Source organism: Schistocerca gregaria, chromosome 10 (genome assembly GCF_023897955.1).
Source record: "Schistocerca gregaria isolate iqSchGreg1 chromosome 10, iqSchGreg1.2, whole genome shotgun sequence".
Classification (NCBI taxonomy): Eukaryota; Metazoa; Arthropoda; class Insecta; order Orthoptera; family Acrididae; genus Schistocerca; species Schistocerca gregaria.
Window position 1 is genome coordinate 128690329 of NC_064929.1, and position 14708 is coordinate 128705036.

General features: G+C 43.3%; 1 protein-coding gene across 3 annotated transcripts in view; it reads right to left on the reverse strand.

The window, feature by feature from the left end:
• The window catches only part of LOC126293606 (uncharacterized), a 121976-nt gene that overhangs the window by 89655 nt on the left and 17613 nt on the right, over positions 1-14708 (reverse strand). For all 3 annotated transcript variants that reach the window (XM_049986889.1, XM_049986891.1, XM_049986890.1), the window contains exons 2-3: positions 11115-11428; positions 1590-1791 (exon numbers count right to left, since the gene is read on the reverse strand). In XM_049986889.1, the coding sequence (XP_049842846.1) occupies positions 1590-1791; positions 11115-11428 (516 nt within the window). The remainder of the gene's footprint in view (positions 1-1589; positions 1792-11114; positions 11429-14708) is intronic.

Here is a 14708-nt window from a genome sequence, read left to right on the forward strand (position 1 = left end):
CGTTGACAGTGTGTCATATAGAAGTTTGAGTCAGTCCTGAAATGGTGCTCAGGTAGTTGAAGTAGTTAAAATGTCCAAGAAGGTATAGTGACAGAGGACTGCAGCACCGGAAAAGGAGGTGGTACTGCAACAACTCAGGACCCGTGTTTTCCATGCATGCGCTCACGAAAGTGTGAGTGTGTGTGTGTGTGTGTGTGGGGGGGGGGGGGGAGACTTCAGTCAGAAGATATATTATATCTTTCTGCAAAAATTTACATTTTATGCTGTATACTAACCATTTTTTTGTACACAAAAAAAAGCGTTCTTCAATAAGTATCTGTAGGTTACGAGTAAATCGTAAATAAACTGTACTGTATAGCACCATTTCATAACTCCCGTTGTCCTTAGGAAACTAAAGGAATAAAAATGTGGTGCCATTCTTTGAGTTACTGCCAGTTTGTATTGAACCACATATCCTTACTTTTGTAAAAACTATGTTACAAATCAGTATAAACATTACTATGTGCACTCATCCTATATCATATCCAGAGATGTAGCTATCTGTCTGCCCAGAGCGCTGTTGTTGCAGTGTATAACACAAATGTGCAGGTGTGTTGTGACTGCAAGTTAAAAACTGTGATCTTCACAGTGGCTACAGACACTGGTACTTCTCTGACAAACACATTTAAGAATTTGGGAATTCCCCGCCCCCACCACCACCAAACTGTTTGTCTCTGCAGGATACCTCATTTTAGACAATTACTGCTCTGAAGAAAGCCTGGTGCAAAATTTCACATCTTCTAAGAAGCAGGTAAAGGCTGTGGATGGTTGCCCTGTGTTGTGTACATAGTTCATAGTTCTGCAAAGTCAGCCCGTAGACAACTTTCCCACTATAGCGCGCCCCGCTAAGCACAACAGCGCAGGTGCAGCGCTCATCTGTCTCTGCACTACAAGATGGTGCTGCCTTAGAAACGGACCAAATTCTGCTTCAATTGATCCGCGTATCAATATGTAATGCAGCCAATGAGATTGCTGCTAACGTAGAACCTTTTCTCCTCACGGATCACACTCGCGCAGTGAGTGTACAGACCTCCGATCAGTCAGTCTGCATTTGTCTTCACCAGTCTGAACCAGTCTGCATTAGTCTGTACCAGTCTGCATTAGTCTGTACCAGTCTATAGACAAGTTTCAGTCTGCGCCTAATAAGGTTACCATATTCCTGTACACAGCCATGAAGATAAATGAATAGACACTTTCTCAAGTATCAGAGATATGTAAGAATAAGATTAACGTACCAAGATCAAAGGAACTTCTGATTGTCAATTGTAAATAGCATCCAGAATTAAGTTAAGTAAGGTTTATGATTGTTATTATTTTAATAAATGTGTGTGAAAATTAATCAAGTTCTGTTTAAAGTTGGTCACCGTCAAACTACTACTGTAAGTGTGCAAGTGGCATTTCTATCGGATGACCTAACGGCAGAAGATAAACACAATAAACAGGCTTGGTTAGCATTGGATGTTTAAAACAGTAAACAGTAAAAAAATAAATTAAAAAAGTATCCTCCAGAATGAAGATCAACACTTTAACCTATAGAATGTCAGACTCACCAAGTGGGTAAGCTTCTGAGTATGAGGCAGGCGCAGCTCCAACAGTTTGTGACATCTTGCGGAGAGCATATAGATGACGTGTGAGGTGACGCCTTGCCACAGGTGTACCTTACGCAAGTACGGGGCATTCATGAAAGTCCGTATCACCTCACGCTCAGTCGTGCCACATCTGCAGGAGTCCGAGTCGCAGTGCTTCGATACCCTGCAACATGGTAATACACTGACAGTTCATTCCTGAATAATACCCTCAACAAGTCAGAGAGAGAATCTGTCAAAACCCCACAGTAGCCTGTTTTAGCTACTATAATAAAAGTTATGTTTCACATGAACTCAGAAGCAAATAGATTCAAAAAGCTAAAAAATAATAGAAAAGGCGCAAAACTGATGGGGCAACACTAACATTAACTTTAGGACATACTGGCTCCAATGATGGTAGAAAGGAAACATCATTTACAGTAGAAACTTCCTGGCAGATTAAAACTGTGTGCCGGACTGAGACTCTAACTCGGGACCTTTGCCTTTTGTGGGCAAGTGCTCTACCACTGGCGGAATTAAAGCTGTGAGGACGGGGCGTGAGTCTGGGTAGCTCCCCTGGTAGAGCACTCGCCCGCGAAAGGCAAAGGTCCTGAGTTCGAGTCTCGGTCTGGCACACAGTTTTAATCTGCCAGGAAGTTTCATATCGGTGCACACTCCGCTGTAGAGTGAAAATTTCTTTCTAGAAACATCCCCCATGCTGTGACTAAGACATGTCTCCACAATATCCTTTCTTCCAGGAGTGCTAGTTCTGCAAGTTTCGCAGGAGAGCTTCTGTAAAGTTTGGAAGGTAGGAGACTAGGTACTGGCAGAAGTAAAGCTGTGAGGACGGGGTGTGAGTCGTGCTTGGGTAGCTTAGTTGGTACAGCACTTGCCCGCAGTGCAGTACACACACACACACACACACACACACACACACACACACACACACACACACACACGCACACACACACACACACACATACACAGTCTCTGAGACTGCATACGTGTGTGCAAGTTGTGCTAGTGTGTGTGTGTGTGTGTGTGTGTGTGTGTGTGTGTGTGTGTACTGCTGACAAAGGTCTTAATGGCTGAAAGCTATGATTGTGTGAATCTTTCGATTGTGCCTATTGCGACTCAGCATCTCCACTATATGGTGAGTAGCAACTTTCCTTCTCTCATATTGTTACACTCCATCCTGGATTTTCCATTGGGTCCATTGATAGTGACCAGGCCAAATGACTCGCAAAAGAAACATCAAACGAAAAAAATACAAAGAACAAAACTCATCTAGCTTGAAGGGGGAAACCAGATGACGCTATGCTTGGCCCACTAACTGGAACTGTCATAGGTCAAATGGATATCAACTGCATTTTTTAAAATAGGAACCCCCATTTTTTATTACATATTCATGTAGTACATAAAGAAATATGAATGTTGTAGTTGGACAGCTTTCTTTGCTTTGTGATAGATAGCGCTGTAATAGTGACAGGTCATCATGCACTGTTCATTGGACAGATGGTAAGAGGCTAGGGCTGCAGGTCAAAAGGTCGATTGCAGAGTACGTGCCGTGCGCGACACTAAAATGTGTGAAGGCACCATCATTTAAAATGGAAAGATCGAGCTGTTCCAATACATGCTCAGCGGTGGCGCCTTGACCTGTGCCACTGACCCACCCCACAGAGGGTTATGGGCGTTGAAGTCGCCCAGTAACAAGAAAGGTGGTGGCAATTGGGCTATCAGTGCTGTGGAACATCACCTTCTGGTGCAAGACTGCAGACGGTAACAGCCTGTGGCGTCCACACCCGAACAGCGACAGCCTCTAAAGGTGTTTGTAGAGGGACAGACCCGCTGTGAAGAGAGTGTAGGACATAGATGCAGACGCCACCAGACACCCTTTCATAAGCTGCCCGGTTCTTATAATAACCACGATAACCAAGGACGGACGTCCCCAATGGGTGGGAGGGTGTTGCTCCTGAGGTAGGTGGTGCAGGAGCAACCAGGTGGGTAGAGCCCCCCCCCCCCCCCCCCCCCCCCCCGGGCAAAGGGGCAGGAGGAATTGTACTGCTCGTCGATCCGGCTGGAATTCTCTAAACTGATGGGACTAACACAGTTGTTGTAGCAGCGGCGTAGGAAGATGTCATTCTCACAGGGTGTAGTCTGTCATATTTCCTTTTGGCCTCAGTATAGGTCAGTCAGTCCAGGGTCTTATATTCCACGATTTTGCGCTCTATCTGGAAGATTCTGCAGTCTGGCGAGCAAGGTGAATGATGCTCTCCACAATTGACACAGATGGGAGGCAGGGCACATGGAGTATTGGTATGTGATGGGTGTCCACAATCACGACATGTTAGGCTGGAAGTGCAGCGGGAAGATATATGGCCGAACTTCCAGCACTTAAAGCACCACATTGGGGGAGAAATATAGGGCTTGACATCACATCGGTAGAGCATCACCTTGACCTTTTCCGGTAATGTATCGCCCTCAAAGGCCAAGATGAAGGCACCGGTAGCAATCTGATTATCCTTCGGACCCCGATGAACGCGCCGGATGAAATGGACACCTCGGTGCTCTAAATTGGCACGCAGCTTGTCATCAGACTGCAAAAGAAGGTCCCTATGGAAAATAACTCTGTGGACCATATTCAAACTCTTATGGGGTGTGTCGTAACGGCAACATCCCCCAACATGTCACAAGCAAGTAACTGTCATGACTGGGCAGAGGATGCCATTTGTATCAGTACTGACCCAGAGCACTTTTTGGACAAGCCTTCCAGCTCCCCAAACTTGTCCTCTAAATGCTCGACGAAGAACTGAGGCTTTGTGGATAGAAAAGACTCCCCATCAGCTCTCGTACAAACTAAGAATCGGGGCAAATAACTGTTACTGCCATCCTGAGAGTTACGCTCCTCCCACAGCATGGCCAGGGAGGGGAACGTTTTTGGATCGTACTTCTGAGCATTAAATTGAGCCCATGAATGCTTAGAGACAGCTGGCGGCTGGCCTCCACCGAAAGATGATGTACCATGCTCCATCGCGGGTCATCAGCCCTGATGCCACCTACTCCGACCAAGGGCCCTCCCCACTGGCACCACCCAGCCGCAGCAAGAGCCACCTGGCAGGATGGCCATTGCCTGGAGTCCCGATACCCCAGGAGGATAGGCGTTTACTCCTTGGCATATGTGGGAAGTTAATGGCACAGGTATCAGTAGAGCGATCCTTGTGTTGTCAGGGGGCTACAACCAAAAGGCTACATGGTGGTCCCACCACAACAGGCGGCTACCGTGCTGGATATTAGGTGCAATAAAGTCCATGGTCGTCACCTCCGCATAAAGTGATACTGCGCAGTGCATACTGGAAATTGCACCCAGGAATGCATCCTCGCCCAAGAGATGGAGAATGAGCAGGATGGCAATGCGACAACGGTAAAGCTGGCTTTAGGTCTCAATGCACGATGGACAAAATGCACCATGTCAGGCGCCGTTCCCCAATTGACTCGCTCTTCAGAAAAAAAATTGAGATATGGAGGTCAAACCCGACAGGGGACCATCACATAAGGCTGAAACGTTTGAGACTCCTTTTAGTCACCTATTACGACAGACAGAAATACCACGGGTGTATTCTTACCCCCGAACCTGCAGGGGGAGGGATCAGGAGGTTGATGAAGTCAGGTGAAAGGTTTTGTAGGGGGCCTAAGGTTCTGAGGATTCCTTGAAGCTCCGCCTGAACATCCGGAATGGGATTACCTTGGCAAACTTTGTATGTAGTGTTGTCTGAAAGCTGACGCAGTCCCTCAGCCACATACTCCTGAGGATCAAGTACCACGGTCGTGGAACACTTGTCAGCTGGAAGAATGATAATGGATGGTCAGCCTTCAGATCACGGATATCCTGGGCTTCAGCTGTGGTGATGTTGGGAGTAGGATTAAGGTTTTTCAAGAAAGATTGAGAGGCAAGGCTGGACAGTGACAAATTCCTGGGAGGTTTGAAGAGGGTGATTTTGAGGAAGAGGAGGTGGGTCCCGCTGTGACGGAGGACGGAACTGTTCCAGGCAGGGTTCAATTTCGATAGTGTCTTGAGGAGTTGGATCATTAGGAGTGGGACTAGGATTATTTTTCTTCGTGGCAAAGCGATATTTCCAGCAGAGACTACGGGTGTAGGGCAGTAAATCTTTGACGAGGGCTGTTTGGTTGAATCTGGGAGTAGGGCTGAAAGTGAGGCCTTTGAATAGGACAGAGGTTTCAGATTGGGAGAGAGGTTTGGAGGAAAGGTTAGCTACTGAATTGGGGTGTTGTGGTCCAGACTGTGTTGATTAGAATTTTGAGGTTTTGGGGGGAGTGGAGCTGGAAGTGGGAGATTGAGTAGATGGGAGAGACTGGGTCTGTGTGCAATTCAAAGGAGGTTGAGGTTTGTTGGAAAGGTTGTGAAGGGTGAGCGAGTTGCCTTTCAAGAGGTGGAAAACCAGGAGATTGGATAGTTTTTTGGGGTGGAGGGTAGCATGCTGCTCTAATTTGCGGTTGGCCTCTAGGAGGATGCTTTGAACAGCCGGTGTGGATGTGCGAGAGGAAAGACTTTGATTAGGGATAGAAGTTGACGGGTGTGTTCATTGGCTGAGTTGATGTGTAGGTGAAGGATTAGGCAGGTGAGGGCTATGGATTGTTCAGTTTGGAACTGGTATAGGGACTGATGGAAAGAAGGGTTACAGTCAGAGATGGGAACTTTAAGTGTGAGGCCTTTGGAGGTAATGCCAAATGTCAGACAAGCCTGAGTAAATAAAATATGGGAGCATGATCTGGCTAGGGCGAAGGCATGTTTGAGGAGGGAATGTAAATAAAACATAATGGGGTCGTTGTGAGGATGTCGTGAGGGTGACATGGTATTTAGAAGGTGGAAAGTGTAACATGAGGCTAAAATGAAAATAAAAGTAAAACTATATGGGGAGAGATAAAGGTGAACTAGAAAGCAACTGCAGTTCTGGTGCGAAAAAAGTCGAAAAAGTGTTGGTTAAAGCTGAACTACGTTGATCCTGTGGTGAATTTAGGTTGGTATACAATGAAGTGCACAAAGGTTACATAGTTGTGTTGCCTCCAAAACACGTTAAAAGGTGGAAAAATTTGGAAAATTTTGAAAAATTGCGTGTAAATGTATTAAAAGGACTGGTTATGTGGTGGCAGATTTTGAAAATGAGGCTAACAATTGTCTAACGAAGAAATAATAACATTAAAACCTGTGGGAAGCTGCTAAAAGAAGGATCGGTGATGTGGGAAAAATGGGAATGGAAATAAAGCGAAAGTTGTTAGAACTAGCCGAAATGGTTGTTTAATAGGTGAAAGGAACTGAAGCTGTGAAACAGTATTCACAAGGTTACACGAGAAATGTTTGTAAACTGGGAACAGTGAATTTTATAGCGGCGGTAGTGTTGAAAGCGGTAATTTTGCTGATATTTCCCTGACATGTTCGAAATTCCCTGAGTTTCAGAACTTGTGGCAACCATGTACATGGACTACACCCCTGAAGCTACTTCTACTTTTGTTAATGACTCTTCATTCAAGATAACATGACACACTCCACCTTTACGTCCAGGAAATCCACAACTTTCAAGATGTCGTGGAAGAATAAAAGTACAAGTCACATTTCATATGATCAGTGTTTTCAGAATTCAGACAATTTGGCAGGCATGGAGCTGGTCATTCTGTTCGAGATACCTTTCATGCTTTTGCTCAGTATATGTTCTAAGATTCTGCAACAGATCTATATTGATGATACTGGATAGTAGCTTTGTGGATAAATACCGCTAGCCTTTCTGTAGACGGGTGTATCCTGTATTTCCTTTTGACTACAGGGTATGATACTATGCCTTGGGACTTCGATTAATTTTAAATTTTAACAGCTCTTTCTAACATTACTTACACTAATACTATAATCTTGGCATGCATGTGACAACTGGATCTTTATTTGCAAAAGAACATAAGAGTATCCTCAAGTTTAGCAACTATAACAAAGATTTTTTTCACAATAATCTTTATTTTTTATACATTTAACATTCTGTAGTTATATTATTTAAACCCTACTTCCTACCATCAGTATAATATTTCCCAGTTTTTAATATGTTTGAAGATATTAATAACAATAACATCCCAGGTCATACCTCTATATTCATGCAGGTATCATAATATTATGACAATTACAATCTCTGTGACTGTACGGAACAGCCACCACATTGACAGTGCGGGAGCATAATCAATGTGTTTTATCATTTTCTTCAATACTGCCACTTTTTTCCCTCATTTTATTACATTTATGTGACTTTTTCCAAACTGGTGAACAATAACTAGTGGAGATGGGGAGAAACATACAACATCTGTTCAAAAAATTCTGGAATTCTATTCACAAGATTTTTCCATGCTTCCCTTTTACTTATTGTGCATAGTCTCCTTCAAAAAACTCTCCTCCACAGTTGATACACCATTCACAATACTGTTTCCACTTGCAGGAGCAGTCTTGGCACACCTCTTCCTGGAGGCAAAGCACCATCTGTGACTTTTCTTTTATCTCATCTATTTTTTTTTTTTTTTTTTTTTTTTTTTTGCAATCTCTTTGACAGTCATTGATTCGCATGCAGAATTTCATTGGCGTTCCTGACATTCGTGACACTGAGTATGGCTTAAGCACTAATCACTGCAGACTTCCACCACACCTTTTTGGTGTGTCTCTGTAAAGGTTTTCTTGAGTTTCGCACAAAATTTAATGCAGATGTGTGCTCCTCTAAGGCTGCCATCTCAAAATTTGCAAACTGTGTGACAACATCCTACTCAGTTCAGTACTGAACAATAACTAACAGAGAAACAACAATGAAACTGCCAGCAGTTACACATTAAACACAGGCATGTGCAGGACACTAACCACATTTTGCTCCAACCTACCACTGGTGCAAAATTATGAATGTTCCAGAATTTTTTGAACAGACATCGTATTTCAGCTGCACTGTTAATCCATGACCTTCTATAATTTTCTAAAGCTACATCAGATTACAAATGATGGTAAGAAATATATGAGTAGGTACACACATTAAAAAGAGGGGAGGGTGGGGACAAAGAAATACGAGGGTTGGAACTTAAATAGCGGCAACTATTTATTCACAACCAATACAAACGAGTTACATGTTTGCACCTGTTACTGTACTTCAAAGTAGTCACCAGCATTATGTAGAACCCATTTCCAGCAATGTGGAAGGCGTAGTATAACGTTGGGAGAGCCTGTTCTGTTCATGGTGCGAATGGAGTGGTCTACTGCCTCTCGAAACTCTGCAACAGTTCTGAAGCGAATGCCACAAAGTGGTTCCTTAATTTTCAGAATCAAATCAGAGTCACAAGGACTTAAGTCCGGGGAGTATGGTGGACGGTACACTACTTCCCAGTCCCATCGACCAAACAGAGCAGCCACAGCTTGTGCTGTATGTGGCCACACATTGTCGTGCAAAATGATGGCTGGTTTGTGTGGGAAGTGTCGCCACTTCTTTCGCAAAGCTGGTAGCAGGTGATGCTCCAAAAACAAACAGAAATACTGTGCACTGATGGTCTGCCAAGGAGGCACGTAATGTGTTAGGATAACACCTTCACAGTCATACACGAGAATCACTGTAACTTCCACCATACTGGGGCTCTGATGCACTTTCGACTTTCACGGCAACCCATAATGATGCCATTCATTGTATTGGCGTTTCAGTTTTGGCTCGCACAATGTGGCCCATGTCTCATCCAGTGTTGTGATATGGCATAAGAAAACCTCTCCTTTTTGCTCATAGTGCTCCATGTGTGTCTGAGCAGCGTCTTAATCCATTTCTGCGTTTCCGATAAGTCATACGGAACCCATGATGATACAATTTTTCACACACTCAGGCATTCCTTCAGGATGCGGAGCACAGTCGTATGCGCTAATCTGGTTTCATGGGCGAGCTCACAAATAGTATGCCAACGATAACTGTCCACTAAAGCAGCAACAGGATGCCCTTCTTCAGAGACACTAGGAAGACCTGCCTGATGCATGCCTGCCACAGTTTGCCGACCTTCATTGAAGGCTTTTACCCAATGTGCCACTGTTCTGTATGACCTCTGGCACATTGAATCTTGATCCAATTCCGTTGTTCCTGTTTTGAAAACATAGTGACACTATTACATTAGACCACTCGTTCACAAGTGTCTGTGTTTCCCTCGATTGTATGCATGTTGGTGATGTCGAACGGGTGAGTCCATTTGCTCAGAAGTGCCATGCGGCTTTTCGCGGATGATGCTGTAGTATACAGAGAAGTTGCAGAATTAGAAAATTGCAGCAAAATGCAGGAAGATCTGCAGCAGATAGGCACTTGGTGCAGTGAGTGGCAACTGACCCTTAACATAGACAAATGTAATGTATTGCGAATACATAGAAAGAAGGATCCTTTATTGTATGATTATATGATAGCGGAACAGACACTGGTAGCAGTTACTTCTGTAAAATATCTGGGAGTATGCATGTGGAACGATTTGAAGTGGAATGATCATACAAAATTAATTGTTGGTAAGGCAGGTGCCAGTTTGAGATTCATTTGGAGAGGGCTTAAAAAAGTAGTGCACCAACAAAGGAAGTGGCTTACAAAACACTCGATCGACCTATACTTGAGTATTGCTCATCAGTGTGGGATCCGTACCAGGTCAGGTTGACAGAGGAGACAGAGAAGATCCAAAGAAGAGTGACACGTTTCATCACAGGGTTATTTGGTAAGCGTGATAGCGTTACGGAGATCTTTAGCAAACTCAAGTGGCAGACTCTGCAAGAGAGGTGCACTGCATCGCGGTGTAGCTTGCTCGCCAGGTTTTGAGAGGGTGTGCTTCTGGATGAGGTATGGAATATATTACTTCCCCCTACTTATACCTCCCGAGGAGATGACGAATGTAAAATTAGAGAGATTCGAGCACGCACGGAGGCTTTCCGGCAGTCGTTCTTCCCGTGAACCATACGTGACTGGAACAGGAAAGGGAGGTAATGACAGTGCCACGTTAAGTGCCCTCCGCTTGTGTGGCTTGCAGAGTATAAATGTACATGTAGAAGTAGGCATGACAACAACGTGTGCTATCAGCGACAATAGTAGATTCCGTTGCACACAGTTTCCTCGGCGGTGTTGCGACTATTTAAGTTCCAACATGCGTATCACTATGCATCCTGGTTCGGAAATGACACAGGGTACAACACTAATAATGAAATAGACAATTTTTCATTGCAGAATCTACACATCACACCAGTCTAACAAATATATTGAATCCAAAATAGATTTCAGCTCCTTTGTGACATTCTAAAAGTGGGAAGCACTTAATATAAAACCATAATACTCCAACATTCTTGACTAAGCTGACTGACTGCTGAAATCCAAAGTTTACCACACCAGTGTCACAAAATAAGTAATAAAGATATTACCCTATAATATAGTACCATATTTCTTGAAAGAACAAATCACATGTATGTATTATTACATTTCTTACCCAATATGGTATTCCTTGTTATGCCACAACTTCCGAACCTTATACAGTCTTCTCCAACGATGGCACACGTTCCGTACCACATCTATTAGCTCACTGAAGGACAAGTGAGAGAAAATCATTAACAATACCTCATCAGGCAAATCATCAATGCCCACACGCATCTCTGTGACATCTTCACCAGCCATGTGGCTTTTACCACTACGCTCAGAGCCCGAAGCCTTTTTGCTGACGAGTCTTCCGTCAGATGGCTGTGAGTTGGGACGTTTCGGGGGAGAACTTGTCACGTGGCTGTCTATCAGACATGCTTGCAAGTACTGGAAACAGAGGGGAAAAAATCAGCATTGTGAACCAGGATTTGTTTGAATATATAGATTTCAGCTAATGCAAATAATGTTAACCCAATAACAGCAACAGCAGGACAATATCACACGATGGCTGTCTTTGGAATCATTTCTTACGAGTGAAAATATTTAAGGACGAGTTAACAGTGCCACAGCTCACCGAATGACTGGTGACATCATCATCGTGACAAAAATATGAACCTTAATAAACAATCGACAGTTTATATTACAAACGACATGATAGCATCAGCAAATTAAATCTGAAGAATAAACAGTATCACCACTGGCACAGAGGTTTGGGTCAGCAATGTTGCTCTTATTAATTTCTTCATACATACTAAAAACTTGAAAAAAATCTGACCATAGCAAGAAAATAGTGCTCTTTATCAAGGTTTTAAATTGAAGTATGGTATGCAGAATACAAACAAAAAAGGCTACAACGAAAATGTGTGCAGGAACTAGACAAACTTTGCCTTTAGTGGGAAAGTGCTGTACCAACTTCAACTACCCAGGCAGAACTGTTGACCTGTCCTCACAGCTTTACTTCCACCAACATTTGCTTGTGGAGGGAAAAGGTGCTGAGTTTAAGCCTCGGTCCGGCACACATCTCTGATCTGGGAAGTTTTGTATCGTTGCACATTCCACTGCAGAGTGCAAAACTCAATCTATAAAAGATCATGACATTCGTTGGCTTTGCCAACTTCCACCCCAACTGCCACCTTCCTAACCAACCTAGACCTCGTGCTACACCACTGGCCAATCTGTCATCAAAAACTGTGTATAACAGAAAACAGAATCTTCTCCTCATGGAACTATCACTGGCTTTGCTACCTCTCAACAAACTTCAGCTTCCAACCTAAACTTCACCTCTGCTATACAACAGGAATGCTTGTCGCAGCAACCTCAACTACAAGATTTCAATATTTATCCCCCCTCCCCCTCCCCCACAGTAGGAGCACTACCTGCACTACAGTTATTAAGGTCTACAGCTGAGTCAGTGAAATAACTTCCGTGACAGATACTCTCATGCTCAGCAGTGCTTCTTCGTGCTCCTACTTCGATCCATCACGTTACACGATTTTGTATGTGTCTCTGTGGCAAATGTCCCAGTATTGCCACAACTCTATAGTGGACTAATGTTTCACCAACTGCCATTTCCACTTTGGAGTTGGAAGCTGGTAAAAGCTCTGTCAGAATTTCTGCACCCCAGCAGAAATATACACCATCAACTGATTTTTGGCCATATTTTAACTTATTTTATTTTTGTTAAGTATTTAACACCCAATTTGGAAGCTATAAAATTTTAGAGCAATCAGGCAAAACTTTGCCACGTACATATTTTTCTGTTTATATATCAATAGTTGTATATTTTATGACATTACACCTCAAAAACAGCACCCTGTAAAACAAATTATCATCTTTTATTCGTGTTTTGCCCCCACTCCCCCCATGAACCATGGACCTTGCCATTGGTGGGTGGACTTGTGTGCCTCAGTGGTACAGATAGCCGTACTGTATACGCAGCCACAACGGAGTGGAATCTGTTGAGAGGACAGACAAACATGTGGTTCCTGAAGAGGGGCAGCAGCCTTTTCAGTAGTTGCAGGGGCAACAGTCTGGATGATTGACTGATCTGGCTTTGTAACAATAACCAAAACGGACTTGCTGTTCTGGTACTGCGAACAGCTGAAAGCAAGGGGAAACTACAGCCGTCATTTTCCCCGAGGGCATGCAGCTTTACTGTATGGTTAAATGATGATGGTGTCCTCTTGGGTAAAATATTCTGCAGGTAAAATAGTCCCCCATTTGGACCTCCGGGCGGGGACTACTCAAGAGGACGTTGTTATCAGGAGAAAGAAAACTGGCATTCTACGGATTGGAGCGTGGAATGTCAGAACCCTTAATCGGGTAGGTAGGTTAGAAAATTTAAAAAGGGAAACGGATAGGTTAAAGTTACATATAGTGGGAATTAGTGAAGTTGGTTGGCAGGAGGAAGAAGACTTCTGATCAGGTGAATACAGGGTTATAAATACAAAATCAAATAGGGGTAATGCAGGAGTAGGTTTAATAATGAATAAAAATATAGGAGTGCGGGCAAGCTACTACAAACAGCAGAATGAACACATTATAGTGGCCAAGATAGATACGAAGCCCACACCTACCACAGTAGTACAAGTTTACATGCCAACTACCTCCGCATATGACGAAGATATTGATGAAATGTATGATGAGATAAAAGAAATTATTCAGATCGTGAAGGGAGACAAAAATTTAATAGTCATGGGTGACTGGAACTCGATAGTAGGAAAAGAAAGAGAAGGAAACATAATAGGTGAATATGGATCGGGGCTAATAAATTAAAGAGGAAGCCGCCTGGTAGAATTCGGCACAGAGCATAACTTAATAATAGGTAACACTTGGTTCAAGAACCATAAAAGAAGGCTGTATACATGGAAGAAGCCAGAAGATACTGGAAGGTCTCAAATAGATTATATAATGGTAAAACAGAGATTCAGGAACCAGGTTTTAAATTGTAAGGCATTTCCAGGAGCAATTGTGGACTCTGACCACAATCTATTGGTTATGAACTGTAGATTAAAACTGAAGAAATTGCGAAAAGGTGGGAATTTAAGGAGATGGGTCCTGGATATACTGACTAAACCAGAGGTTTTACAGAGTTTCGGGGAGAGCATTAGGGAACGATTGACAAGAATGGGGGAAAGAAATACAGTAGAAGAAGAATGGGTAGCTTTGAGAAGTGAAATAGTGAAAGTAGCAGAGGATCAAGTAGGTAAAAAGATGAGGGCTAATAGAAGTCCTTGGGTAACAGAAGAGATAATGAATTTAATTGATGAAAGGAGAAGATATAAAAATGCAGTAAATGAAGCAGGCAAAAAGGAATAGAAACGTCTCAAAAATGACATTGACAGGAAGTGCAAAATGGCTAAGCAGGGATGCCTAGGGGACAAATGTAAGGATGTAGAGGCATGTATCACGATAGATACTCCCTACAGGAAAATTAAAGAGACCTTTGGAGAAAAGAGAACCACTTGTATGAATATCAAGAGCTCAGATGGAAACCCAGTTCTAAGCAAAGAAGGGAAAGCAGAAAAGTGGAAGGGGTATATAGAGGGTCTATACAATGGCGATGTTATTGAGGACAATATTATAGAAATAGAAGAGAATGTAGATGAAGATGAAATAGGAGATATGATACTGCATGAAGAGTTTGACAGAGCACTGAAAGACCTGA